A 27,919-nucleotide genomic window follows, 5' to 3' on the forward strand; every position below is an offset into this window, starting at 1 on the left:
GTCATTGCAAAACATAGCAATATAATCTTCCTAATAGGTCAGAATATGAAAACTATTTTTAGAATAAATTTTCGAGTACATTTCAAAAGCTGATTAGTTTTAATCTTCAATACTGTCGACATCATTTAAACATAGCAGTCCGCGATGAGTCCATTTGTTCCGACACAAAAGCTGTGTTCGTTCATTAATGTTACTTATTTTGCCGTTGGAGAATTCAACCATTTATAATACGCTATGGCCGATGAAGGGCCACCAGACGTTGAGGAATTCAGGTTTGTATACATGTATATGTGAAACTTTCATAGCAAAACACCATTAGCAGGTTTCTGTGGCACATGTTATTTGTCATACTTGTTCGTGGTAAAATACAAACACGAAATGATTACGGGTAAACGTTTGACTTATAGTACCGTGAACTACTGGAAATGTGTTGTCGATTTGGACATATTTGACTAAAAATTAACAGTTGCAGAGCGCATGCGCACCATGCACAAACGTCTAGAAACCCACAAGTGTTCTATTCACTCTGATGATCAGTTATTACATCATTTAGTCGAGAACAAGAATGATAAATGTATTATTCTATGTAAAGTAATGCATTGTATAAAGACAAGTTTGCATATCACATTTACCAATGCAGTAATATACATACAACACAATGTTCGTTTGTTAAAGGGCGGTAGTGGTAGTTGTCACACCGCGCGTGTGCGACATTTGTGTTGATAAACATTGTTTTTCCAACAATACAATGCGTCTTTCTAATGAAATAACGACTACGAGTTTTGTCCTAGGCTAATTACCGCTGGCTACTCCGTCGATACCTTCCAAACAACAAAAACATACCTAAATTGAAGCTTGGTAACCTCTCAGTCTGTACAAGTCAGTGTGCGCAACAGTCAAAATCGCAATCTTTGTTTATATGAGACCCATATCTCGCGCATGCGCGGTGCGACGACTACCGCTCTTTAACATCACTGTCTCTGTATATTCTGTATATATACACTTAAAACACATTTTAAATACAAAGTCTGGCTGACAAAATGAAAAGATAACTGCCAACTCAACATACAGTGCAATACAATAATATGTTCACAGTTTGTATGAACATGTACTTTCTCTATTCAATGAAGACAAATATTCGTTACATTGATAGTGAAAGCAGATAATGTAATGGTAAATGCTATCACTCTAAATTGAGGTGATAATTATTAGCCGCTAAATTATATTGGCAATAATTAGTTTATGTTATCACAAACGTTTGCATTTAATTACATAAACAAATTTCAAAGACTACGACAATGTTTTCGACATTGTGAAATACTTTCGTTTGTTGGGAGAAAAAGTCCTGACATTATCATTATTTTTGCCTTTTATTTGTCTTTAATTATGACTGAAAGAAGCTGAATGAAATTACAAACTATGCATTGTGTTAAACAGCCCATATATGACCAGTAACTTTAATAAATATGATAGTAGTTTAGGACACACTATAGGTACGACCATGAGAGCGCTGTTCATACTCGGGATGCCATGACGTCATACGGGGTGGGATGACGTCACAATGGGTGCCCGTGCATAGATGAGCATAAATAATGACGTCACAATGGGAATTCGTGCATAAATTAGCATAAATGAGCGTCCATGGCCATAAAGGGGATAATTTGAATGAGGATGACGTCACAATGGGATATTGTGAATACATTTGCATACATAAAATAGATTTGAATACGAGGTCGTGTCGAGGTTATCGTGAATACATTTGCATAAATTACCATAATTTTTTTTTAATTATTATTTTTTTTTTATTTAATTATTATTTTTTAATTGAATGTTTTTTTTAATTTTTAATTGGACGGGCGTGGACGTCACGAAAGATTTTTCAGAATGTATCGTAGAGGGCGCTCACACACACACACACACACACACACTAATCAATACATGTCATTTTGAAAACTAACAGAGTTTATTACATTTATTGCACAAAAGAAGTAAACAAGAATGAAATGACATGGAGTATATATTTATGGCATGGTTGAGTATTTGTTTAACGTAACAAAAAAAACATACGATGCGAGTAAGGAAAATAGTTGCGTAGTGTATAAATGTTTAGCGTGATTAAATATTTCTTAATACCTCGAAAAATATGTAGATAAATGTAAATGTGTGGCGTGGTTAAATTTATATTTAACGCCACGAAAAATACGAGTACATAAATGATTCGATTAAAAACACGGAAGAGTAAAAAGTCAACAGTGAACAATCAAAAATAATTAATTCTATATATACATATGTTGTTCATTGTTTATTTTTCTTACATATTTGCTTTTTTTTCGAGTAAATTAATTTTAACGGCTAGAAAAAAATATGAGTACATAAACGATTCGATTAAAACACAGAAAATAGAAGCGTCAATAATAGTAAACAGTGAAAAAAATAATAATTCATTCTATATATAAATAAGTTGTTTATTTTTTACATTTCCTACTTCCTTTCAATGAGGCAAGCAGTCTGTACACTTTTTTTTCCTATTCCATCCTTCTAATCAGAATCGCTCATCTGTCATAGAAGAAAAAAAGAGAGAGAGAGAATAATATTAAAAACCGATAGTTACATAAAAAGGGTTATGTGTTGGAAATTATGAGTCACCTCGTAAAATTGCGGTCTTAAACCGCTAAAATGCAAAGTATGCAAAATCGGTTGATCGACCTACAGTTTGGTTTTTCAAAAAAATGGCGGACTGTGCTACTATGAGTTAAAATATATATTTACCTGATCGTTTCACAGAATAACTTTGACATACATAATCATCACACGGAATGAGTTTACGTTGTAACGTAGCGATTTTCGTTTTCCCTTGGCGAAGAAGATCTACGCAACAAGTCATACAGAACGTATTGGCCACACATGGCTTGAAAGTATTCGATGATTGTAGATCCACGTACGAGAAATGTTTTAAATTCCGTGACATGACTACCGTATGAGTAAAAATAGTCATCGGTGTTTGAGCGATGTGTATTACTCCAAAGCACACTCGTGAATGACAGTTTGAACTAAATCACATGATTAAGTTTAAGGCATAAGGGTTATTTATAACTCGCTCCTCACAAGTGTTCCCAATGTGAAATAGACCTCCCACGTAGATGATAAACAACAGATGTTGGTGTATTTGTATATTTATGTTATCTAAAACATGAACACTCGCAAGCAGGGATATTGAATAGAGTTTCAAGTTTAAAGTGTCACCCATATGCATGAATTTCGACCTGTGTCTATTGAATCCCGCCTGGACATAACAAACATCGAGCAAACAAACCTAATCTCGTTTATTGCGATTAGTTGTATACTGTTCCGTTCGTGACAGTGTGAATTACTACAGAGTTGAAATTCACCATGAATGAAAGTCGAAATACTCACATATTTCTAACATCAGTCACTTATAACAGGACTTGACATTCTGTTGACCCCAGGCGCTATCAGTCAATTCACTTATTCTTATCGATTAGACTTTGCTAAAATACTACCGTCCTTTTCGACACATAACAAAAACACATGGCCCACAGCGGAGGGATTTGATCTCCCAAATAAATGAAATAAAACACGTACGTATGGATATTATCGAAGCGTTCAATCCCATCGTTTTTTTCTTCAGAACTCGTAAATAAAATGACGCATTCCCCATGCCAATGTTACGATTATACTCCAAATTATACAATAAAAACTGGGTCAACTTGATTCAGTCAACATGAATCTGACCCAGGCAGTATGATGGTTCCAGTCCGTCACCAATTCACTTGTCTGAAAAGGCACACCCCAAGAGTGTATGACGCCTTGTCTCAATTCAGACAGAAGCAAAGACTGTGCACGCCGTCGATCTATATTTGTGATCGGTGTAGATGAGAAACATTCCACCACTCTGATCGTTTCTATATCATCGGTAATTCAGTGTACCGCTCGAATGTAATGCATCAATCAATAGTTTATTTTTGAAGGTTTATTTTACAATGACTGGAAAACCGACCGGAATCGCGAAATTATAGGATTCAATCTTTACTCAGTCAACCATCAAAACTATTCAGTTCATCCTCTCTTCACTAATGAAATGGCAGTAATTAGCAAACTATCATTCATCGTTTTTTTAAACATCATTTCGTGTATCCACGATTTCGAAATACTAGAAGAGGCAAGAACGAACGTTACATTTGAATGGTCAAATGACAAGGGGCTGACCCCGCTCGAACGTGCAACATAATATTAAATACATTGACCCATTTGAAAGGCAGAGTCAACCTCAAAACATTGAGAGCCATAGCCGATGCTTCAAACAGCGAGTTTCTCTTTAAATGGTTCAAAACCAAATTAAATGAAGCACTATGATTCGTCACAAATTACGCTGACATCCTTAGCAGCCTGGCAAAAGAAATCACTCAACTAACCTCACCACCAGATTCAAATTTCCACGATCAACGACAAAAAAGAAACATTATAGGCGATCTCCTGTTCGAGGTAACGAGCTTGGCCTGGCTACAAAGAGACAATTGTAGTTACTAGCTCGCCAAATTGACCACTTTGAAACGAGACATTTAGGCGATCATCATCATCAAGACATCGGCTCAGATACTGTACGCCTCGGCAAAACAGCCAATTGACGAATTCGTAGACTCAAATTCCAACAAGAACAATCCCGACATAATACTTAAACTACGTTCCTTGCAAGAACGTGTAGCCGTCAACACAACATTTCTGGAAACCCACGAGATAAAGGACACAATTTTAGTATATCTGTTAATTACTGTTGATAGAACACATTTTATGAATGAATTGGTTTTCCGATTTGAAAAACATTGAGTACGTATTCATGCGTTAATTAATAATGTTCAACCCATTGAATTTGTGTCTCACCCAAAAAAAAATCAGAACAGCATTACTAGACATCCCCATATTTCTAAGACAAAATTAACCAAATTTTGAAATTATACATATTTTAATACCAAACTATTTTACCATCAAACTACTGAATCACTGTACGTATAATTACGTATACCATTGACAAATTCAGACTCCGCTTATAAATTATACTCGATTATGTCTTTACCAATCATTACTCCGCTCATCATTCACGATTCGATTGACCATGTTCTGAATAATTTGTACATACAGATAAACTGATTTTTGCGATATACATGTACTTCTTGTTTTCAATACAAAACTTACTGTTTATTTGATCCCTCAATCAAAAGCTGTTTTACTTGGGATTGACGTTTCCACGTTTCCACGTTGAACTGATGTGACGACATGTCGGTCATCAACGTTTTTCAGAAAGGGTGACTGTCGAAAAGTAGGACACCACTAATTTAAAATAAACAGTTATATTGGAGAGAATGAGATGAAATGTTATTATTATCATTGTAGATTCAATAAGCAAACTGGAAGCGGGTCAAGAAGTCGTAAATGATTCATATTATAGAGATGGTGCGTTGTTCGTTCTTTGACGGAAAACACGTACGCATTGCATACAGAGTATTTTCAATGGCGAACATAGACCAGTAATAATGCCATACACTTTGTATGCTAATTTATGTTTAATAAAATGCGCTAAGTTTTGATTATTGCCAAGATGTACAGGGAGCACTCGCTTATCCAATAGGCAGATTCCATTATACAATTATAATATCCTGACCGTATTGTTTACACTCTCGTAAATCGACTGTTTGACGTGACTGGGGCACCAGTGGACGAGGAATGCGTGCGTGCACGTTACATTTCGTCAACACTTTCATTGATAATAGTATCATTTGCAATATGGCATAATATAATTCGACGATTCTCAGAATACTGTATGTATGTATGGACGTTGTAGTTCGAATGATTAGATATTTGTTTTATTTTGCCATTTTTGTCGATTCTTTCATTATGAACAGTGTTGGCTTGCTCTCGAAATAAATACTTTTACACCGATGTTACCGTTTGTAATGTTTATAGTGTGTACGTGAAAGATATTTGCCTTTGAAATAATATTTGAAGACACAACTATATAGTTTTCAAATCAGCTGGGTGTTATTATTCAAGTAACGCATGAGGCGTAATATTTTTGTAATGGGGGTCTGGTCGCGTTTCATAACTCCTGTATTGAATAATGCCATGAATCAAATTGTGCTAACAACACGGTAAACACGGGTCAGCAATAAGTAGCTATTTTATCAGCGAGGAAAGATCTGCTTCTTGATTGCGATTATGATTATGTCTAATATAATGTATAATAATCTATTACTCTACGTACACAACTTGATGTGGGCTTTTCAATTCAACTCACTGCGTCCGTACACAACATGGCTAGTTCCCCCTTCGAAAGAGTGCGTGCGTGTGTTGCGTTAGCAACAATATCTGTGACCACTGAGCTTGTCAAATATTTACAAAGCACGATGTGATAACTGAGGTGGTAAACTGACCATGATGTCAATATTCAACCACTTAATTTGCACAATAATAATTAAAATTGAAACCGTATTCAAGCGCGGGATCTTGGTTGGAAATACAACGAAGTAACAAACAACCAGCAAAGTGTAACAATAATAAAATCACAAAAATCACAAAAAAAATATGTGGTGGTTGGTTTAGGAATTTGGCATTTTAGGATTTTTTTTCTTATCGTGCCCTGAAACAGATGTGGACGAATGTTCTTAGCTCAATGATTGTTTTGTCATTTTAACTTTTTAGTATACCTGTTAAGTGTTCATCATCTGTCCTAAAGTTGATTTTATTGTATTTAATATTTTGATCATGATTTTTTTTTGTTTCTTCTTGTATAGATTACAATTGAGAAGATATTGTTTTTCGTTCTCAATTTTCTAGTTGTCACAAACTAAGCAAATTCAGTCTTCAGCTATAAGGTTATATACAATAAAGTAACAAAAATAAGCAAATTGTAACAATAATAAAATCACAAACATTTGAATGTAAAGAAAAACAAAATTATTTTGTGGTTGGTTTAGGCATCTGGTATTTTAGTTTTTTTCTTGTCGTAACCAGAAACAGATGTAGACGAATTTTCCTAGCTCAATGATTATTTTGTCATTTTAACTTCTTAGTATATCTGTTAGGTGTCCATCGTCCGTTCTAAAGTTGATTTTATTGTATTTAATATTTTAATCATGATTTTTTCGTTCCTCCATGTATAGATTACAATCAAAAATCTAAATCATAGTTCTGTGCTAAGGCGAAACTCGGAATAAGGGCTCATACCCCCTCCAAATCGAAAGGGGTAGATATAATAACTTTATAGCTGAAGACTAAATTTGCCCAGTTTGCGACAACTAGAAAATTGAGAACGAAAAAAACTTCTCAATTGTAATCTATACATGGAGGAACGAAAAAATCATGATTAAAATATTAAATACAATAAAATCAACTTTAGAACGGACGATGAACACCTAACAGATACACTAAGAAGTTAAAATGACAAAATAATCATTGAGCTAGGAAAATTTGTCTACATCTGTTTCAGGTTACGACAAGAAAAAAACTAAAATACCAGATGCCTAAACCAACCACAAAATAATTTTGTTTTTCTTTACATTCAAATGTTTGTGATTTTATTATTGTTACAATTTGCTTATTTTTGTTACTTTATTGTATATAACCTTATAGCTGAAGACTGAATTTGCTCAGTTTGTGACAACTAGAAAATTGAGAACGAAAAACAATATCTTCTCAATTGTAATCTATACAAAGAGAAACAAAAAAAATCATGATCAAAATATTAAATACAATAAAATCAACTTTAGGACAGATGATGAACACTTAACAGGTATACTAAAAAGTTAAAATGACAAAACAATCATTGAGCTAAGAACATTCGTCCACATCTGTTTCAGGGCACGATAAGAAAAAAAATCCTAAAATGCCAAATTCCTAAACCAAACACCACATATTTTTTTTTTGATTTTTTTTGATTTTATTATTGTTACACTTTGATGGTTGTTTGTTACTTCGTTGTATTTCCAACCAAGATCCCGCGCTTGAATACGGTTTCAATTTTAATTATTATTGTGCAAATTAGGTGGTTGAATATTGACATCATGGTCAGTTTACCACCTCAGTTATCACATCGTGCTTTGTAAATATTTGACAAGCTCAGTGGTCACAGATAGTGTTGCTCACGCAACACACGCACGCACTCTTTCGAAGGGGGAACTAGCCATGTTGTGTACGGCCGCAGTGAGTTGAATTGAAAAGCCCGCATCAAGATGTGTACGTAGAGTAATAGATTATTATACATTATATTAGACATAATCATAATCGCAATCAAGAAGCAGATCTTTCCTCGCCGATAAAATAGCTACTTATTGCTGAAACGTGTTTACCATGTTGTTAGCACAATTTGATTCATGGCATTATTCAATACAGGAGTTATGAAACGCGACCAGACCCCCATTACAACAATATTACGCCTCATGCGTTACTTCAATAATAACACCCAGCTGATTTGAAGACTATATAGTTGTGTCTTCAATTATTATTTCAAAGGCGAATATCTTTCACGTACACACTATAAACATTACAAACGGTAACATCGGTGTAAAAGTATTTATTTCGAGAGCAAGCCAACACTGTTCATAATGAAATAATCGACAAAAATGGCAAAATAAAACAAATATCTAATCATTCGAACTACAACGTCCATACATACATACAGTATTCTGAGAATCGTCGAATGATATTATGCCATATTGCAAATGATACTATTATCAATGAAAGTGTTGACGAAATGTAACGTGCACGCACGCATTCCACGTCCACCGGTGCCCCAGTCACGTCAAACAGTCGATTTACGAGAGTGTAAACAATACGGTCAGGATATTATAATTGTATAATGGAATCTGCCTAATGGATAAGCGAGTGCTCCCTGTACATCTTGGCAATAATCAATACTTAGCGCATTTTATTAAACATGAATTAGCATACAAAGTGTATGGCATTATTACTGGTCGATATTTGCCATTGAAAATACTCTGTTTGCAATGCGTACGTGTTTACCGTCAAAGAACGAACTACGCACCATCTCTATAATATGAATCATTTACGATTTCTTGACCCGCTTCCAGTTTGCTTATTGAATCTACAACGATAATAATAACATTTCATCTCATTCTCTCCAATATAACTGTTTATTTTAAATTAGTGGTGTCCTACTTTTCGACAGTCACCCTTTCTGAAAAACGTTGATGACCGACATGTCGTCATATCAGTTCAACGTGGAAACGTCAATCCCAAGTAAAACAGCTTTTGATTGAGGGATCAAATAAGCAGTTAGTTTTGTATTGAAAACAAGAAGTACATGTATATCGCAAAAATCAGTTTATCTGTATGTACAAATTATTCAGAACGTGGTCAATCGAATCGTGAATGATGAGCGGAGTAATGATTGGTAAAGACATAATCGAGTATAAATTATAAGCGGAGTCTGAATTTGTCAATGGTATACGTAATTATACGTACAGTGATTCAGTAGTTTGATGGTAAAAATATCAAGTTTGGTATTAAAATATGTATAATTTCAAAATTTGGTTAGTTTTGTCTTAGAAATATGGAGATGTCTAGTAATGCTGTTCTGATTTTTTTGGGGTGAGACACAAATTCAATGGGTTGAACATTATTAATTAACGCATGAATACGTACTCAATGTTTTTCAAATCGGAAAACCAATTCATTCAAAAAATGTGTTTTATCAACAGTAATTAACAGATATACTAAAATTGTGTCCTTCATCTCGTGGGTCTCCAGAAATGTTGTGTTGACGTCTACACGTTCTTGCAAGGAACGTAGTTTAAGTATTATGTCAGGATTGTTCTTGTTGGAATTTGAGTCTACGAATTCGTCAATTGGCTGTTTTGCCGAGGCGTACAGTATCTGAGCCGATGTCTTGATGATGATGATCGCCTAAATGTCTCGTTTCAAAGTGGTCAATTTGGCGAGCTAGTAACTACAATTGACTCTTTGTAGCCAAGCCAAGCTCGTTACCTCGAACAGGAGATCGCCTATAATGTTTCTTTTTTGTCGTTGATGGTGGAAATTTGAATCTGGTGGTGAGGTTAGTTGAGTGATTTCGTTTGCCAGGCTGCTAAGAATGTCAGCGTAATTTGTGACGAATCATAGTGCTTCATTTAATTTGGTTTTGAACCATTTAAAGAGAAACTCGCTGTTTGAAGCATCGGCTATGGCTCTCAATGTTTTGAGGTTGACTCTGTCTTTCAAATGGGTCAATGTATTTAATACATTCTGTTGCACGTTCGAGCGGGGTCAACCTCTTGTCATTTGACCATTCAAATGTAACGTTCGTTCTTGCCTCTTCTAGTATTTCGAAATCGTGGATACACGAAATGATGTTTAAAAAAACGATGAATGATAGTTTGCTGATTACTGCCATTTCATTAGTGAAGAGAGAATGAACTGAATAGTTTTGATGGTTGACTGAGTAAAGATTGAATCCTAAAATTTCGCGATTCCGGTCGGTTTTCCAGTCATTGTAAAATAAACCTTCAAAAATAAACTATTGATTGATGCATTACATTCGAGCGGTACACTGAATTACCGATGATATAGAAACGATCAGAGTGGTGGAATGTTTCTCATCTACACCGATCACAAATATAGATCGACGGCGTGCACAGTCTTTGATTCAGTCTGAATTGAGACAAGGCGTCATACACTCTTGAGGTGTGCCTTTTCAGACAAGTGAATTGGTGATGGACTGGAATCATCATTCTGCCTGGGTCAGATTCATGTTGACGGAATCAAGTTGACCCAGTTTTTATTGTATAATTTGGAGTATAATCGTAACATTGGCATGGGGAACGCGTCATTTTATTTATGAGATTATTTTGGCAGGGGGTCTGACGTTATCAAATCTGAAGAAAAAAACGATGGGATTGAACGCTTCGATAATATCCATACGTACGTGTTTTATTTCATTTATTTGGGAGATCAAATCCCTCCGCTGTGGGCCATGTGTTTTTGTTATGTGTCGAAAAGGACGGTAGTTTTTTAGCAAAGTCTAATCGATAAGAATAAGTGAATTGACTGATAGCGCCTGGGGTCAACAGAATGTCAAGTCCTGTTATAAGTGACTGATGTTAGAAATATGTGAGTATTTCGACTTTCATTCATGGTGAATTTCAACTCTGTAGTAATTCACACTGCCACGAACGGAACAGTATGCAACTAATCGCCATAAACGAGATTAGGTTTGTTTGCTCGATGTTTGTTATGTCCAGGCGCGATTCAATAGACGCAGGTTGAAATTCATGCATATGGGTTACGCTTTAATCATGAAACTCTATTCAATATCCCTGCTTGCGCGTGTTCATGTTTTAGATAACATATATATACAAATACACCAACATCTGTTGTTTATCATCTACGTGGGAGGTCTATTTCACATTGGGAACACTTGTGAGGACCGAGTTATAAATAACCCTTATGCCTTAAACTTAATCGTGTGATTTAGTTCAAACTGGCATTCACGAGTGTGCTTTGAAGTAATACACATCGCTCAAACACCGATGACTATTTTTACTCGTACAGTAGTCATGTCACGGAATTTAAAAGATTTCTCGTAGTGGATCTACAATCATCGAATACTTTCAAGCCATGTGTGGCCAATACGTTCTGTATGACTTGTTGCGTAGATCTTCTTCGCCAAGGGAAAACGAAAATTGCTACGTTACAGCGTAAACTCATTTATTTGGGAGATCAAATCCCTCCACTGTGGGCCATGTGTTTTTGTTATGTGTCGAAAAGAACGGTAGTATTTTAGCAAAGTCTAATCGGTAAGAATAAGTGAATTGACTGATAGCGCCTGGGGTCAACAGAATGTCAAGTCCTGTTATAAGAGACTGATGTTAGAAATATGTGAGTATTTCGACTTTTATTCATGGTGAATTTCAACTCTGTAGTAATTCACACTGTCACGAACGGAACAGTATACAACTAATCGCCATCAACGAGATTAGGTTTGTTTGCTCGATGTTTGTTATGTCCAGGCGTGATTCAATAGACGCAGGTCGAAATTCATGCATATGGGTGACGCTTTAAACTTGAAACTCTATTCAATATCCATGCTTGCGAGTGTTCATGTTTTAGATAACATAAATATACAAATACACCAACATCTGTTGTTTATCATCTACGTGGGAGGTCTATTTCACATTAGGAACACTTGTGAGGAGCGAGTTATAAATAACCCCTATGCCTTAAACTTAATCGTGTGATTTAGTTCAAACTGGCATTCACGAGTGTGCTTTGGAGTAATACACATCGCTCAAACACCGATGACTATTTTTACTCGTACGGTAGTCATGTCACGGAATTTAAAAGATTTCTCGTACGTGGATCTACAATCATCGAATACTTTCAAGCCATGTGTGGCCAATACGTTCTGTATGACTTGTTTCGTAGATCTTTTTCGCCAAGGGAAAACGAAAATCGCTACGCTAAAACGTAAACTCATGATTATGTATGTCAAAGTTATTCTGTGAAACGATCAGGTAAATATATATTTTAACTCATAGTAGCATAGTCCGCCATTTTTTTGAAAACCAAACTGTATGTCAAAGTTATTCTGTGAAACAATCAGGTAAATATATATTTTAACTCATAGTAGCACAGTCCGCCATTTTTTTGAAAAACCAAACTGTAGGTCGATCAACCGATTTTGCATACTTTGCATTTTAGCTGTTTAAGACCGCAATTTTACGAGGTGACTCATAATTTCCAACACATAACCCTTTTTATGTAACTATCGGTTTTTAATATTATTCTCTCTTTCTTTTTTTTTCTTCTATGACAGATGATCGATTCTGATTAGAGGGATGGAATAGGAAAAAAAAGTGTACCGACTGCTTGCCTCATTGAAAGGAAGTAAGAAATGTAAAAAATAAACAACATATGTATATATAGAATGAATTATTATTTATTTTTCACTGTTTACTATTATTGACGTTTCACTTTTCTGTGTTTTAATCGAATCGTTTATGTACTCATATTTTTTTCGTGCCGTTAAAAATAATTTACTCGAAAAAAAAGCAAATATGTAAGAAATATAAACAATGAACAACATATGTATATATAGAATTAATTATTTTTGATTGTTCACTGTTGACTTTTTACTCTTCTGTGTTTTTAATCGAATCGTTTATGTACTCGTATTTTTCGTGGCGTTAAATATAAATTTAACCACGCCACACATTTACATGTATCTACGTATTTTTCGAGGTATTAAGAAATATTTAATCACGCTAAACATTTATACACTACGCAACTATTATCCTTACTCGCATCGTATGTTTTTTTTTACATTAAAAAAATACTCAACCATGCCATAAATATATACTCCATGTCATTTCATTCTTGTTTACTTCTTTTGTGCAATAAATGTAATAAACTCCGTTAGTTTTCAAAATTACGTGTATTGATTAGTGTGTGTGTGTGTGTGTGAGAGAGAGAGAGAGAGAGCGCCCTCTACAATACATTCTGAAAAATCTTTCGTGACGTCCACGCCCGTCCAATTAAAAATTAAAAAAAAACATTCAATTAAAAAATAATAATTAAATAAAAAAAAAAAAAATATTAAAAAAAAAATTATGGTAATTTATGCAAATGTATTCACGATGACCTTGACACGACCTCGTATTCAAATCTATTTTATGTATGCAAATGTATTCACAATATCCCATTGTGACGTCATCCTCATTAAAATTATCCCCTTTACGGTCATGGACGCTCATTTATGCTAATTTATTCACGAATTCCCATTGTGACGTCATTATTTATGCTCATCCATGCACGGGCACCCATTGTGACGTCATCCCACCCCGTATGACGTCATCGCATCCCGAGTATGAACAGCGCCCTCATGGTCGTACCTATAGTGTGTCCTAAACTGCTTATGATTTTACCAGCTAAAAATATTGTAGCTTTCTGCATAAAAACGAAAGAATTTTACAATGTCGGAAACGGAAAGTCTTTATCGCATTGTTATCAGTTAATATGAAATCAATATACTGGCAGTTTGGTATTTGATTGTTGATTTGGATGTCATTCTATTGATTGAACATCAATATAATATACACTGTGTCTGTTCACTATTCAAACACCATGGCCATGACAGGGGGGTCTATAACGTATCAATAATTTAAATAAATAGGCTATGCCAACTATTCAAATACTATGTCTATGATAGAAGGTCTGAACTATACTAATGATTAAAATGCCATGTCTATGATAGGAGGTCTAAACTATGCTAATGATTAAAATACCATGTCCATGATAGGAGGTCTGAACTATGCTAATGATTAAAATACCATGTCTATGATAGGAGGTCTGAACTATACCAATGATTAAAATACCATGTCTATGATAGGAGGTCTGAACTATGCTAATGATTAAAATACCATGTCTATGATAGGAGGTCTGAACTATACTAATGATTCAAATACCATGTCTATGATAGGAGGTCTGAACTATGCTAATGATTAAAATACCATGTCTGTGATAGGAGGTCTGAACTATACCAATGATTAAAATACCATGTATATGATAGGAGGTCTAAACTATGCTAATGATTAAAATACCATGTCTATGATAGGAGGTCTGAACTATACTAATGATTAAAATACCATGTCTATGATAGGAGGTCTGAACTATGCTAATGATTAAAATACCATGTCTATGATAGGAGGTCTGAACTATGCTAATGATTAAAATACCATGTCTATGATAGGAGGTCTGAACTATGCTAATGATTCAAATACCATGTCTATGATAGGAGGTCTGAACTATGCTAATGATTAAAATACCATGTCTATGATAGGAGGTCTGAACTATGCTAATGATTCAAATACCATGTCTATTATAGGAGGTCTGAACTATGCTAATGATTGAAATACCATGTCTATTATAGGAGGTCTGAACTATGCTAATGATTGAAATACCATGTCTATGATAGTAGGTCTGAACTATGCCAATGATTAAAATACCATGTCTATGATAGGAGGTCTGAACTATGCTAATGATTAAAATACCATGTCTATGATAGGAGGTCTGAACTATACTAATGATTAAAATACCATGTCTATGATAGGAGGTCTAAACTATACTAATGATTAAAATACCATGTCTATGATAGGAGGTCTGGACTGTGCCAATGATTAAAATACCATGTCTATGATAGGAGGTCTGAACTATGCTAATGATTAAAATACCATGTCTCTGATAGGAGGTCTAAACTATACTAATGATTAAAATACCATGTCTATGATAGGAGGTCTGAACTATGCTAATGATTAAAATACCATGTCTATGATAGGAGGTCTGAACTATGCTAATGATTAAAATACCATGTCTATGATAGGAGGTCTAAACTATGCTAATGATTAAAATACCATGTCTATGATAGGAGGTCTGAACTATGCTAATGATTAAAATACCATGTCTATGATAGGAGGTCTGAACAATACTAATGATTAAAATACCATGTCTATGATAGGAGGTCTGAACTATGCTAATGATTAAAATACCATGTCTATGATAGGAGGTCTGAACTATGCTAATGATTCAAATACCATGTCTATGATAGGAGGTCTAAACTATGCTAATGATTAAAATACCATGTCTATGATAGGAGGTCTGAACTATGCTAATGATTAAAATACCATGTCTATGATAGGAGGTCTGAACTATACCAATGATTAAAATACCATGTCTATGATAGGAGGTCTGAACTATACTAATGATTGAAATACCATGGCCGTGACAAGGGTCTAAACTGTAGTAACATTTCAAATATCATGGCCGTGGTTAGGCTTTAAACAGTGAAAATGATCTAATTTGTATTGTATTATAGTTTGAGTTTACCATGTTAATGATTCAAATGGCCAAGACAGGAGTCTATAAATACCATGCCTATAACAGAGGTTTACCATGTGTCAACAATTCAAATATCATGGCCATGACAGATGTGGCACCGGATCAATGATTTAAATCACATGGTCATGATTGGGGTTCACAATTGCTAAAGTTTCAAATACCATTGACATGGCTGTGTTTTGCACTGTGCCAACAACTGAAATACCTCGGCAATGAAATTGCGCTTAAACTCGAACACCATTATCATGACAGGAGTTCTACACCATACAAACAATTTGAATAGACTGATAATGGTAGCGATTCTACATTTATAAGCGATTTTGCGTTCAACTGCGAGATCTCGCGAGTTGCCTAAAAGACTTGCGCCGAACGTCTTTCCCAAAAATCGAACGATTTGATTTTGAATTCGATGTTTTTTTATTTTGTAGCTCACATCGAAGAGCCGATCTTTGACAGTGGAATATTGCATTTAGATATCCTTAAATTGACCATCATCGAATGTGTATAGCACATTATTAAGCATGGAAATATCTACAAAAATACTTTCGCTTTTGTCAAATCACACGCAATGTTCATTTGTCGCGACTACGGCGCTGTGACCTTTGTTTGTACTGTTTCTACGTTCGAAATCACGCGTGATCTCACAGTGAACGAAAAATGATCTATTTATAAACATGTTTTGAATTGCATTTAGAGTGTTTAAACTAATTGCATAGCATTTTTTAAATATATTTTGTTTTTGTGAGTCTTTTATTTGTCAAGTGTACGTATTCGACATTGTGATATCTGTGATTGTATGCAACCCAAATATACTCAATGTAATTTACTTGGTTTTCAGTGCAGATGACGTGGAAGAAGCTTTGGATATAAAAGATGAATTGGTGAGTTGAGCCATGAAAATGAATAGTAAATGAGAATATGCACACGACTACGCATACTTTTAACTGTTTTGAACAAATGATTTTTTCTTGTGTTGGAAAACATTTGACTTCATCAGTATGAATGTTGATATAGGAAATGGCACGCTGATGAGGTTATACGTGTTCTTTTCACAAAAAAACCTGTGTTCAGGGTAAAATGTCGCCAATAAATATGAGTGTCAGTTGAAATTTGATTTTATTGTACGTTTGTTCTCATTTTCTATGATATTGTTCACGCTACGATCTACCGGGGACTGGCCTGTAACCAGCCACCATTTATTATTAAGACATTGATAACTGGTATTGTTAAATACATTAAATATTATGAAGTTATTACGAGGATACCTCAAAGTATGCACGAAGACAGTACAGCTGGACTATCGACCGACGCACAGCGGAGGTCGATGCGCTGCGTACTGTCTGAGTGCATACTTCGAGGTGATCTCTTAATAACCTTATTATTATACATCTTTTCCTTCCAATGATACACCATGGAGATGCCGTAATCCAAAATGTTTAGAACAGAATCAACGAACTTCTTCTCCGGTCAAACTCTGGCAGCAGCCATGTTTGTTTTTATTATTAGAGGACACTTACGCGCGTAATCATTCCATATTTGAAATTCGCATTTCCTAATATGGTAGGATGAAAATACCCCATAAAACACCGCAAAATTACGGCACGCCGTAACTTATGGCGTTACGGTGACAGATATATAATATTATTTTTTATTTGATTGCTGTATTTACCGGCCTTGTTTTGGATTTTCAAATAAAATGATGTTCTTAATGTACAATTATCCTAAGGGCAGTATACGTTATACATCCGATGCGGCTCGAAATCCATCATGTACAAGGTACCAAAATAGGCTGTTATTGCTTTATTTGAGCATATTAAAGCAGAGGAGGCGTCACCTACTTATGCGTCAGGTGGCTATAGCGTGTCATTGTTTACAAACAAGCGTCTAACCATGAGCATTTGCGTTCTAAGCGTGTGTTGTTATCGTCGCTTAGGACTCAATTCCCGCGCGTGCGCAGGTGATGACCCTCCTGCTTTAAATACGACCTAAATTCTTGCGAAGAGGTTCTAAAATACAAAGCCACCATAACATACTTTCAGCCCTTGTGTGATCTCTAGTTACCACATGACCAATGAACTTCAATATATTCAGAAGTGACTTACAAAATGCAAATTACGACAGATTATTATATTGACCTATTTTCACACAGATGAATGAGAAACGTTTAAATAAGTTATGTTGTAGGCGCTCCCCTTATTTCGTTCTCAGAATGATAATATCGGCAATTCCGTAGTTTTCACGAACTTTAATATGATGTCTATACCATCCAGGTAAACTACAGTACAAAAGTACATATAAAACTTGAGCAATGTCGTGGTGAACATGCACATTTTGAATCATCAAATACAATACATAGAATCAAACACAATTGTAATTTCGGCACCAACAAATATTAATCATGTCAATCGCTACTAGAAAAAAAATATTTAAATTAACTACTCAACTAGATTTCAGGGCAAACTGACGGAGCCCAGTCCTTAAATGGCTGCCTTGTTTACGTTGACGGCATTTCTATTCCAGTTCATGACTTCAATTGTAATAGAGGGCGCTGTAACGAAATTCCTTGATTTACCGTTTAGATAGACAGTTTGCCAACACAAAATACACACTATTCCCGGAATTCATTACAAAGTGTCAACCATGTGTAACATTAAGCAATCGTTTCTAAAGGTATTAGTCTCATATATACACGCCATGTATTGTTCCAATCCACCAATCAGTGACCTCAATCATATCATGTGTCGCATATAAGCTCACAAATACCATCCATTATGCCAACAACTAACAACAGATACTATTATTTATTTCATGAAGCAACGATTGTGTTGCAGAAATACCTCATCACAGCAAGTAGGCAGTGGAGGTGGTACAGGAGGTGCTACTGGTACAACTGGTGCTAGTGCTGGAACAGGGACTGCAGTGACTGCGGGAACAACTGCTACAATTATTGGGGTTGCTGTGGGTGCAGTTGCTATTATTTCAGCTGTTATTATTGCTTCAGTTGTACTGCTTACAGTGTCAAGTGGAAAAAATTTAAGTAAATATGAATTATTACTATGCTAAATGTTACAAAATAGTGCATTCACTTTCATAATGGCATCATCGCTTAAGTTGTTTATCAATTGTTTGTCCTTGCGTGTATGAGATTATCTGCTACAAGTCCAAGGCTTGGGGAAATATAACAAATTCAACAAACTTATTCTAATCGATCTTTTGGACACTCTAGTAAAACATTCTTGTAAATCACATCATTTACTGGCCGGGCACGCCAACTACTGGCAGGGCACGCCATCTACTGGCAGGGCACGCCATCTACTGATCGGACACGTCATCTACTGACCGGACACGCCACCTAGTGGCCGGGCATTGCATCTACTGGCAGGGCACCCCATTTACTGAATTTGACAAAAACGTGTTTTAGTTATTTTTATATAAATACCTTACTATGCAAAGGAAAACAATTTGTGGTTGGTCATCATATCATTTTCCCTCTGTCCAAAAAATATAAGCACTACTTTTACTGAAATGATTGAGAGTTACTTCTGGGAAGATGGTCAATCTTGCTTGGTATGAGTTGATGCACAAAGCAACACAGAAAATGCAGATTATTCACTTGTCGGCAACAGTAGTCAAGAGTTGACAGTCAAACAATGCAAAAATGCACTTAGTAGTCAGGATTATTAAAGCAACACAGGAAAGTGTGGATGACAATACATAGGTGATTTATTTGAGTCAGTGGATAATCTGCTCACTATTCGAACAGATTAAGGTCAGGTAACCCACATAGGATTAGATTATAATGGCCAGACGATCTTAGCATGCAAAGACCATCAAGACTTTACTGTCAAGATGAACTACATTCTGGAACATAGCAAACTGAACAATACTTATATGATATGATATTTGCTGATCAGCCAAATGCACATATCACAACAGCAACCAATGTGCACTACATACCTTTCTTGCTTAGATTGTAATTGAAGAATTGCCTCACTTTGTATACAAGGTTACATTCAGATCAATACCATGTCTCTTTGCTCACTAAAACAATATATTGTATTTCCTTCATGTTTATTAATTGTGCGCATTTATTGACACTGGGACTCGCAAACAAAACAGCTTTTCTAATATTCAGCAATTACTCCAAAGAATATCTACAGTAGTATATGAATCTAATCACAATAAGTCCACGGACATTCACCTACGTCACTCACTATGCATCATTGTACGTATGAAAAACCTGACGCCTTTGATGATTTTATTAATTGCAGATGCGACCAGTCTAAATGAGACAACACAAACACAAACATCAATAACTACATCGACAGTACCACTGACTACTTCTTTACCCAGTACATCACTTTCTCATACAACACAACCACAAACAACAATAGTTAAATCGACAGTACCATCAATCACATCATTAACTCGTACATCACTTTCTCATACAACACAACCACAAACAACATTAGTTAAATCGACAGTACCACCAATCACATCATTAACTAGTACATTACTTTCTCATACAACACAACCACAAACAACATTAGTTAAATCGACAGTACCACCAACCACATCATCATTACCCAGTACATCACTTTCTCATACAACACAACCACAAACAACATTAGTTAAATCGACAGTGCCACCAATCACATCATTAACTAGTAAATCACTTTCTCATAAAACACAACCACAAACAACATTAGTTAAATCGACAGTACCACCAATCACATCATTAACTAGTACATCATTTTCTCATACAACACATCCACAAACAACACTAGTTAAATCGACAGTACCACCAACTACATCATCACCTAGTACATCACTTTCTCAAACAACACAACCACAAACAACAATGGTTAAATCGACAGTACCACCAATCACATCGTCAACTAGTACATCATTTTCTCATACAACACATCCACAAACAACACTAGTTAAATCGACAGTACCACCAACTACATCATCACCCAGTACATCATTTTCTCATACAACACAACCACAAACAACAATGGTTAAATCGACAGTACCACCAATCACATCATTAACTAGTACATCACTTTCTCATACAACACTACCACACACAACATTAGTTAAATCGACAGTACCACCAACTACATCATCACCCAGTACATCACTTTCTCAAACAACAATGGAATCAACCAGTGTGATTACAACATCCGAAACAGTTCAAATGTCAACCAAGATACTGACGACCGAGGAAACAGGTATGAATGTTTTCTCAACAGCACAAACTTAATTGTACTAAGTTCATTAAAAGTATTGATACATCAGTACAATAATTATGCCAAAGTAAATCAATTAATAAATCAATCTTATAAGACAATTACATTCAAACCTTTCATTCGTTCAATGTTGAATAATTTGATTCATGTTTTGTTTTTTTGTAAAATTTTGAAAAATCAATGAAACATGTGATATTGTATTTGTCTGTGGCTTGACTTTTCTAATCACATACATTTTTACGATATTGGAATTAGCTCATTGCCACCCACAGTTCTAACAATCAATAAGCTGATAAGAAAAAGCCTTTCCTGTAACATCTAGTTCAAGCAGTATATTTCGAGTTGAATTGCATAACTCCATAGTAGTTTATTTATCAGTATGTATGCTATTCTATTTCAATTGTTAAGCTCCTGTCATTGGATGTAGTACTACTGCAGATTCAATCTGTTCCCAACAGAGTGGACCATGTAGGTAAGTACAGCTTCTCTTCATTTATATTATGATCCATTGCACTGATTCATTGTAATGAACATATATGTTTCATTTGCAATGTTGATCATTGCACCTGTTTATTATGTTCGAATCTGTTGTTTCATATTTAAAAGTTCGTATCCCTTAGATATCAATTCAATTCATTTTGGACTATGGATCTTATATGTATTTTCTTTATTTGCAATATGGGTTATTGCATTGGTTCATTGTGTAATCGCAATTCATAGATAAACAACGTTTTGGTGAATCTCATTGTCCCTGAGTAAATCTACAAGTGATTCAGTTGTATTTATTCAGATGACAAACTACCACAGCTGTACTCATAAATGATGTTAAACGACTTTGCAAAACGGGAAAAATGTTTGTGTTGGTTCATCAACAAAAAACATAAATAGTTTCTGTCTTCAATATTAAGAAATAACATTTTAAAAAATTATTGAACATGTGACAAGATTAAATACACTGTGTTTTAGTGTAGTAAACATCGCATTTGTTGGTACCATCGTGTAAATGAGCGAGTCTTTATATAAATGACTAACAAAAGACAGTGGCGTTAGAAATTCCATCCTATCGACAGCCTTGATCAGATAAAACGCTGCAGTTGAATGACAATTACAGAGTTATAGAGATTTTGGAACTTTTGTTATTGACAAATACAGTTGACTACAAAGTTCAGAGAAGTATGAACATGTGGCAGTATTCCATAAATGTTTGACAAGGTGCTAATTTTGTGATTAAACTGTCATCTTACGTATGGATATATTGGCATCTCGAAAGCTTAGTTGATGATTAGACTGCCGTTGTATCATGCTGATTGCATTTTCTGTCAAAACGTAATTATTGCGATAGCGAAAATTGTCGTATTCATCTATGATCAGTGGTTTAGGAGGTTTCAAATGCGCACGATATATTGTCGATGCCCTACTAAATCGTTCAAAGCTCTACATGAAGAGCACCGCCAACGGTCCATGTTTTCCCACGTTTGCACAATGAAACTGCAAACATTTGCCGTTGCTATAAGTTGAGCGTATACCTGATAACTCATGGCGGATTCTTGTCGGATGTCTTTTTTCGTTTTTACAACAGCCAATTACAAAACTTAACGTCAACATGACGTTCAGCAAAAACCTGCAAATATTTCAGTGCAAAATGTTTAAACAAATGTAAGAAAACAGGTGCGCACCACTGGCAATTGCTTACACTATACACTGTTTCGAAACACGTTTCGACATTTCTGGTTTCACTGGATTTATCCTTTTGCACGAGGCTTTATGCTGAACGTTTTAACTGTAGTAGAACGGGAATGTGTGATTCAATTGCGCGGAAAAGTAAACATCAACTAACATTGAACGTTCTTATCAAATGTATCACGAAAGGGTTATGCGCATTTGCACAGTAGTTTTGTCCACAGTAAGTTTCTCGAGTGATGATTATTAAGAGAATTGTGGCACATAACAACAATAATCAGTTTCAAACTAATTAGTTATAACATGGTTCGAAATAGAGACACTTGGTTTAAGTAACAATTAATACCAGCTGGTAATAAGTATTTCGACTGGCCGTTTAAGATTTTTAAATGGTACACAATATATTTGAGTGTGTGCATTGTCATTGGTGCATTGAGTTCCTTGGAAATTATTGCTCGTTCACGATAAATGATTTCTCTTCAAAACACAGATTTACATGTCCAGCTGGATGTACTGCGGACTCATGTGATGTTTGGGGAACAACAATGTACACTGCTGTGAGTATATATTTACATTCGAGTTGTACATTTCATTAATTAATTGGCGAAGAATAGGAGCTGCACTATTGCAACAACACAAGTCTAATTGCATGACCGATTCACGTATGATAACCGAACATATGTAAACATATACAATGTAAATTGATCATATTCTTGGGTGTCACGGGGCGCCTCGATCCTGCCAAGTTTAGTTCGATTGCTAGGTGACGTCACAACTGGGACGACTTAAGTTTTTACGGTCCTTTGCTGGCAGTGCCGGGGAGGTTTAGGGAAAAGATAGCGAATGACAATATCAATAGGTATAAGGTGTTTTCTCAAACATAAACATGGGATTTCTGAAGACGTTCTTTTGTATTTGTTCATCTCAGGATTCATGTGTTTCCACTACATCCTCTCTATTGTATCTGTTCATCACATGATTCGTGTGCATATAGAGTAGTAATCCAATACATCCTCTCCATTGTATATGTTCATCACAGAATTCGTGTGCATATAGAGCATTAATTTACTACATCCTCTCCATTGTATCTGCTCATCACAGAATTCGTGTGCATATAGAGTAGTAATTCACTACATCCTCTCCATTGTATCTGCTCATCACAGAATTCGTGTCCATATATAGCAGTAATGCACTACATCCTCTCTATTGTATCTGTTCATCACAGGATTCGTGTGCATATAGAGTAGTAATCCACTACATCCTGTCTATTGTATCTGCTAATCACAGAATTCGTGTGCAAATAGAGCAGTAATTCACTACATTCTATCTATTGTGTCTATTCATCTCAGGATTCGTGTGCATATAGTGCAGTAATCCACTACATCCTCTCTATTGTATCTGTTCATCTCAGGATTCGTGTGCATATAGAGTAGTAATCTACTACATCCTCTCTATTGTATCTGTTCATCTCAGGATTCGTGTGCATATAGAGCAGTAATCCACTACATACTCTCTATTGTATCTGTTCATCTCAGGATTCGTGTGCATATAGAGTAGTAATCCACTACATCCTCTCCATCGTGTCTGTTCATCTCAGAATTCGTGTGCATATAGAGTAGTAATGCACTACATCCTCTCTATTGTGTCTGTTGATCTCAGGATTCGTGTGCATATAGAGTAGTAATCCACTACATCCTCTCCATTGTATATGTTCATCACAGAATTCGTGTGCATATAGAGCATTAATTTACTACATCCTCTCCATTGTATCTGCTCATCACAGAATTCGTGTGCATATAGAGTAGTAATTCACTACATCCTCTCCATTGTATCTGCTCATCACAGAATTCGTGTGCATATATAGCAGTAATGCACTACATCCTCTCTATTGTATCTGTTCATCACAGGATTCGTGTGCATATAGAGTAGTAATCCACTACATCCTGTCTATTGTATCTGCTAATCACAGAATTCGTGTGCAAATAGAGCAGTAATTCACTACATTCTATCTATTGTGTCTATTCATCTCAGGATTCGTGTGCATATAGTGCAGTAATCCACTACATCCTCTCTATTGTATCTGTTCATCTCAGGATTCGTGTGCATATAGAGTAGTAATCTACTACATCCTCTCTATTGTATCTGTTCATCTCAGGATTCGTGTGCATATAGAGCAGTAATCCACTACATACTCTCTATTGTATCTGTTCATCTCAGGATTCGTGTGCATATAGAGTAGTAATCCACTACATCCTCTCCATCGTGTCTGTTCATCTCAGAATTCGTGTGCATATAGAGTAGTAATGCACTACATCCTCTCTATTGTGTATGTTGATCTCAGGATTCGTGTGCATATAGAGTAGTAATCCACTACATCCTCTCTATTGTATCTGTTCATCTCAGAATTCGTGTGCATATATGGTAGTAGTAATTCACTACATCCTCTCTATTGTGTCTGTTGATCTCAGGATTCGTGTGCATATGGAGTAGCAATCCACTACATCCTCTCTATTGTATCTGTTCATCTCAGGATTCGTGTGCATATAGAGTAGTAATCCACTACATCCTCTCTATTGTATCTCTTCATCTCAGGATTCGTGTGCATATAGAGTAGTAATCCACTACCTCCTCTCTATTGTATCTGTTCATCTCAGGATTCGTGTGCATATAGAGTAGTAATCCACTACATCCCCTCTATTGTATCTGTTCATCACAGGATTCGTGTGCATATAGAGCAGTAATCCACTACATCCTCTCTATTGTATCTGTTCATCTCAGGATTCGTGTGCATATAGAGTAGTAATCTACTACATCCTCTCTATTGTATCTGTTCATCTCAGGATTCGTGTGCATATAGAGCAGTAATCCACTACATACTCTCTATTGTATCTGTTCATCTCAGGATTCGTGTGCATATAGAGTAGTAATCCACTACATCCTCTCCATCGTGTCTGTTCATCTCAGAATTCGTGTGCATATAGAGTAGTAATCCACTACATCCTCTCTATTGTATCTGTTCATCTCAGGATTCGTGTGCATATAGAGTAGTAATGCACTACATCCTCTCTATTGTGTCTGTTGATCTCAGGATTCGTGTGCATATAGAGTAGTAATCCACTACATCCTCTCTATTGTATCTGTTCATCTCAGAATTCGTGTGCATATAGAGTAGTAATGCACTACATCCTCTCTATTGTGTCTGTTGATCTCAGGATTCGTGTGCATATGGAGTAGCAATCCACTACATCCTCTCTATTGTATCTGTTCATCTCAGGATTCGTGTGCATATAGAGTAGTAATCCACTACATCCTCTCTATTGTATCTGTTCATCTCAGGATTCGTGTGCATATAGAGTAGTAATCCGCTACCTCCTCTCTATTGTATCTGTTCATCTCAGGATTCGTGTGCATATGGAGTAGTAATCCACTACATTATCTCTATTGTATCTGTTCATCTCAGAATTCGTGTGCATATAGAGCAGTAATCCACTACATCCCCTCTATTGTATCTGTTCATCACAGGATTCGTGTGCATATAGAGCAGTAATCCACTACATCCTCTCTATTGTATCTGTTCATCTCAGGATTCGTGTGCATATAGAGTAGTAATCCACTACATCCTCTCTATTGTATCTGTTGATCACAGGATTCGTGTGCATATAGAGTAGTAATCCACTACATCCTCTCTATTGTATCTGTTCATCTCAGGATTCGTGTGCATATAGAGTAGTAATCCACTACATCCTCTCTATTGTATCTGTTGATCACAGGATTCGTGTGCATATAGAGTAGTAATCCACTACATCCTCTCTATTGTATCTGTTTATCTCAGGATCCGTGTGCATATAGAGCAGTAGCCCAATACATCCTCTCTATTGTATCTGTTCATCTCAGTATTCGTGTGCATATAGAACAGTAATCCACTACATCCTCTCCATTGTATCTGTTCATCTCAGGATTCGTGTGTATGCAAAGCTGCAATACACGACGGCAGGATAACTGATGTAGGTGGCGCAATAACTCTCAATATGGCGGCTGGATTGTCGAGCTATCAAAGCAGTACGGCTCATGGGATAACAACAATATCGTAAGTCACTAATACTTTGTATTCTTGGTAAATAAATAATAGAGAATATAATAAAGAAATTATACCGAACGTACACAAACAAACAATATATACAGTATGCGATGTTTGCATGAAATCCGTGTATTTTCCTCCAAATCCGAATTATATGATTCAGAACTTGGATATTTTTGATTGTCAATGTCCGAATGCCCAGCTATAAAAGTAAAACGTAAAGACAACAGTACTACATCAAATTTCATTTTTTATATTGTGTACAGCGAGGAAATATGCATTTAAATAGCCTTTTTGACACGACGCGTTGAATGTCAAGCATAAGGCTGAGTCTCGCAGTGAAAAAAACATTAATATTATTTGAAAAATGGAGTTCACTCTAGAATAAAAATAGAATACGTTTACCTCATTAATTTAGATGGTTTAACAGTTACAATTTATCAATCAGCTTTTAATTATATGTTGACACAAAAAAAGAACATTATAATGTATAAATTATTCTATAATCAAATGACTGTTAAATATACTTTCGGTAAATGAAAATGAATTACAATTACAAACTATAATCGTTTGAGAGTCTAACACGCCAGATATAACATGTCATTTCAATCTATTTCAGATTTGGATCGTGGCCGTTGACTGTTTACTTTTCAGACTGACTTTGATTACGTCATTGTCATTATATGTCGTGTTTCTACATATAATAATCATTATAAAGCGTACTGTAATAGCATAGTAAATAAATACCGAGGATTGCTATTGTCATTCCTGAATGAGTGTACTATTGGTATATATTTGACATGCATGTGATGTAACACTGGTATAACTTATAATGGTAACGACAAGACAAGATATCACATGTCTTAATCATTCCAGTAGTTGCTACAAACAACTGATTATCACAGGAAATAAACTACCAAATGAATGACAATTTCACCTCCGAATACTTCAATTGCGGTCAGGCGTGATACAGGAAATAATTGCCGCG

At 35.6% G+C, this 27,919-nt stretch overlaps 1 protein-coding gene across 1 annotated transcript; it reads left to right on the plus strand.

Annotated features, from left to right (window-relative positions):
- The first annotated feature begins 234 nt into the window (after positions 1-234).
- Positions 235-27,675, plus strand: LOC144360296 (uncharacterized). Its single transcript, XM_085494473.1, has 8 exons — positions 235-272; positions 16,760-16,802; positions 18,736-18,958; positions 20,193-21,155; positions 21,582-21,645; positions 23,344-23,410; positions 26,810-26,940; positions 27,551-27,675. Exons 1-8 carry the CDS (start codon positions 235-237, stop codon positions 27,588-27,590), a joined length of 1,569 nt encoding a protein of 522 aa, XP_085350599.1. The 3' UTR covers positions 27,591-27,675.
- The last annotated feature ends 244 nt before the right edge of the window (positions 27,676-27,919 follow it).

The sequence above is a fragment of the Saccoglossus kowalevskii genome, chromosome 20, assembly GCF_978046115.1.
Source record: "Saccoglossus kowalevskii chromosome 20, keSacKowa6.1, whole genome shotgun sequence".
Classification (NCBI taxonomy): Eukaryota; Metazoa; Hemichordata; class Enteropneusta; family Harrimaniidae; genus Saccoglossus; species Saccoglossus kowalevskii.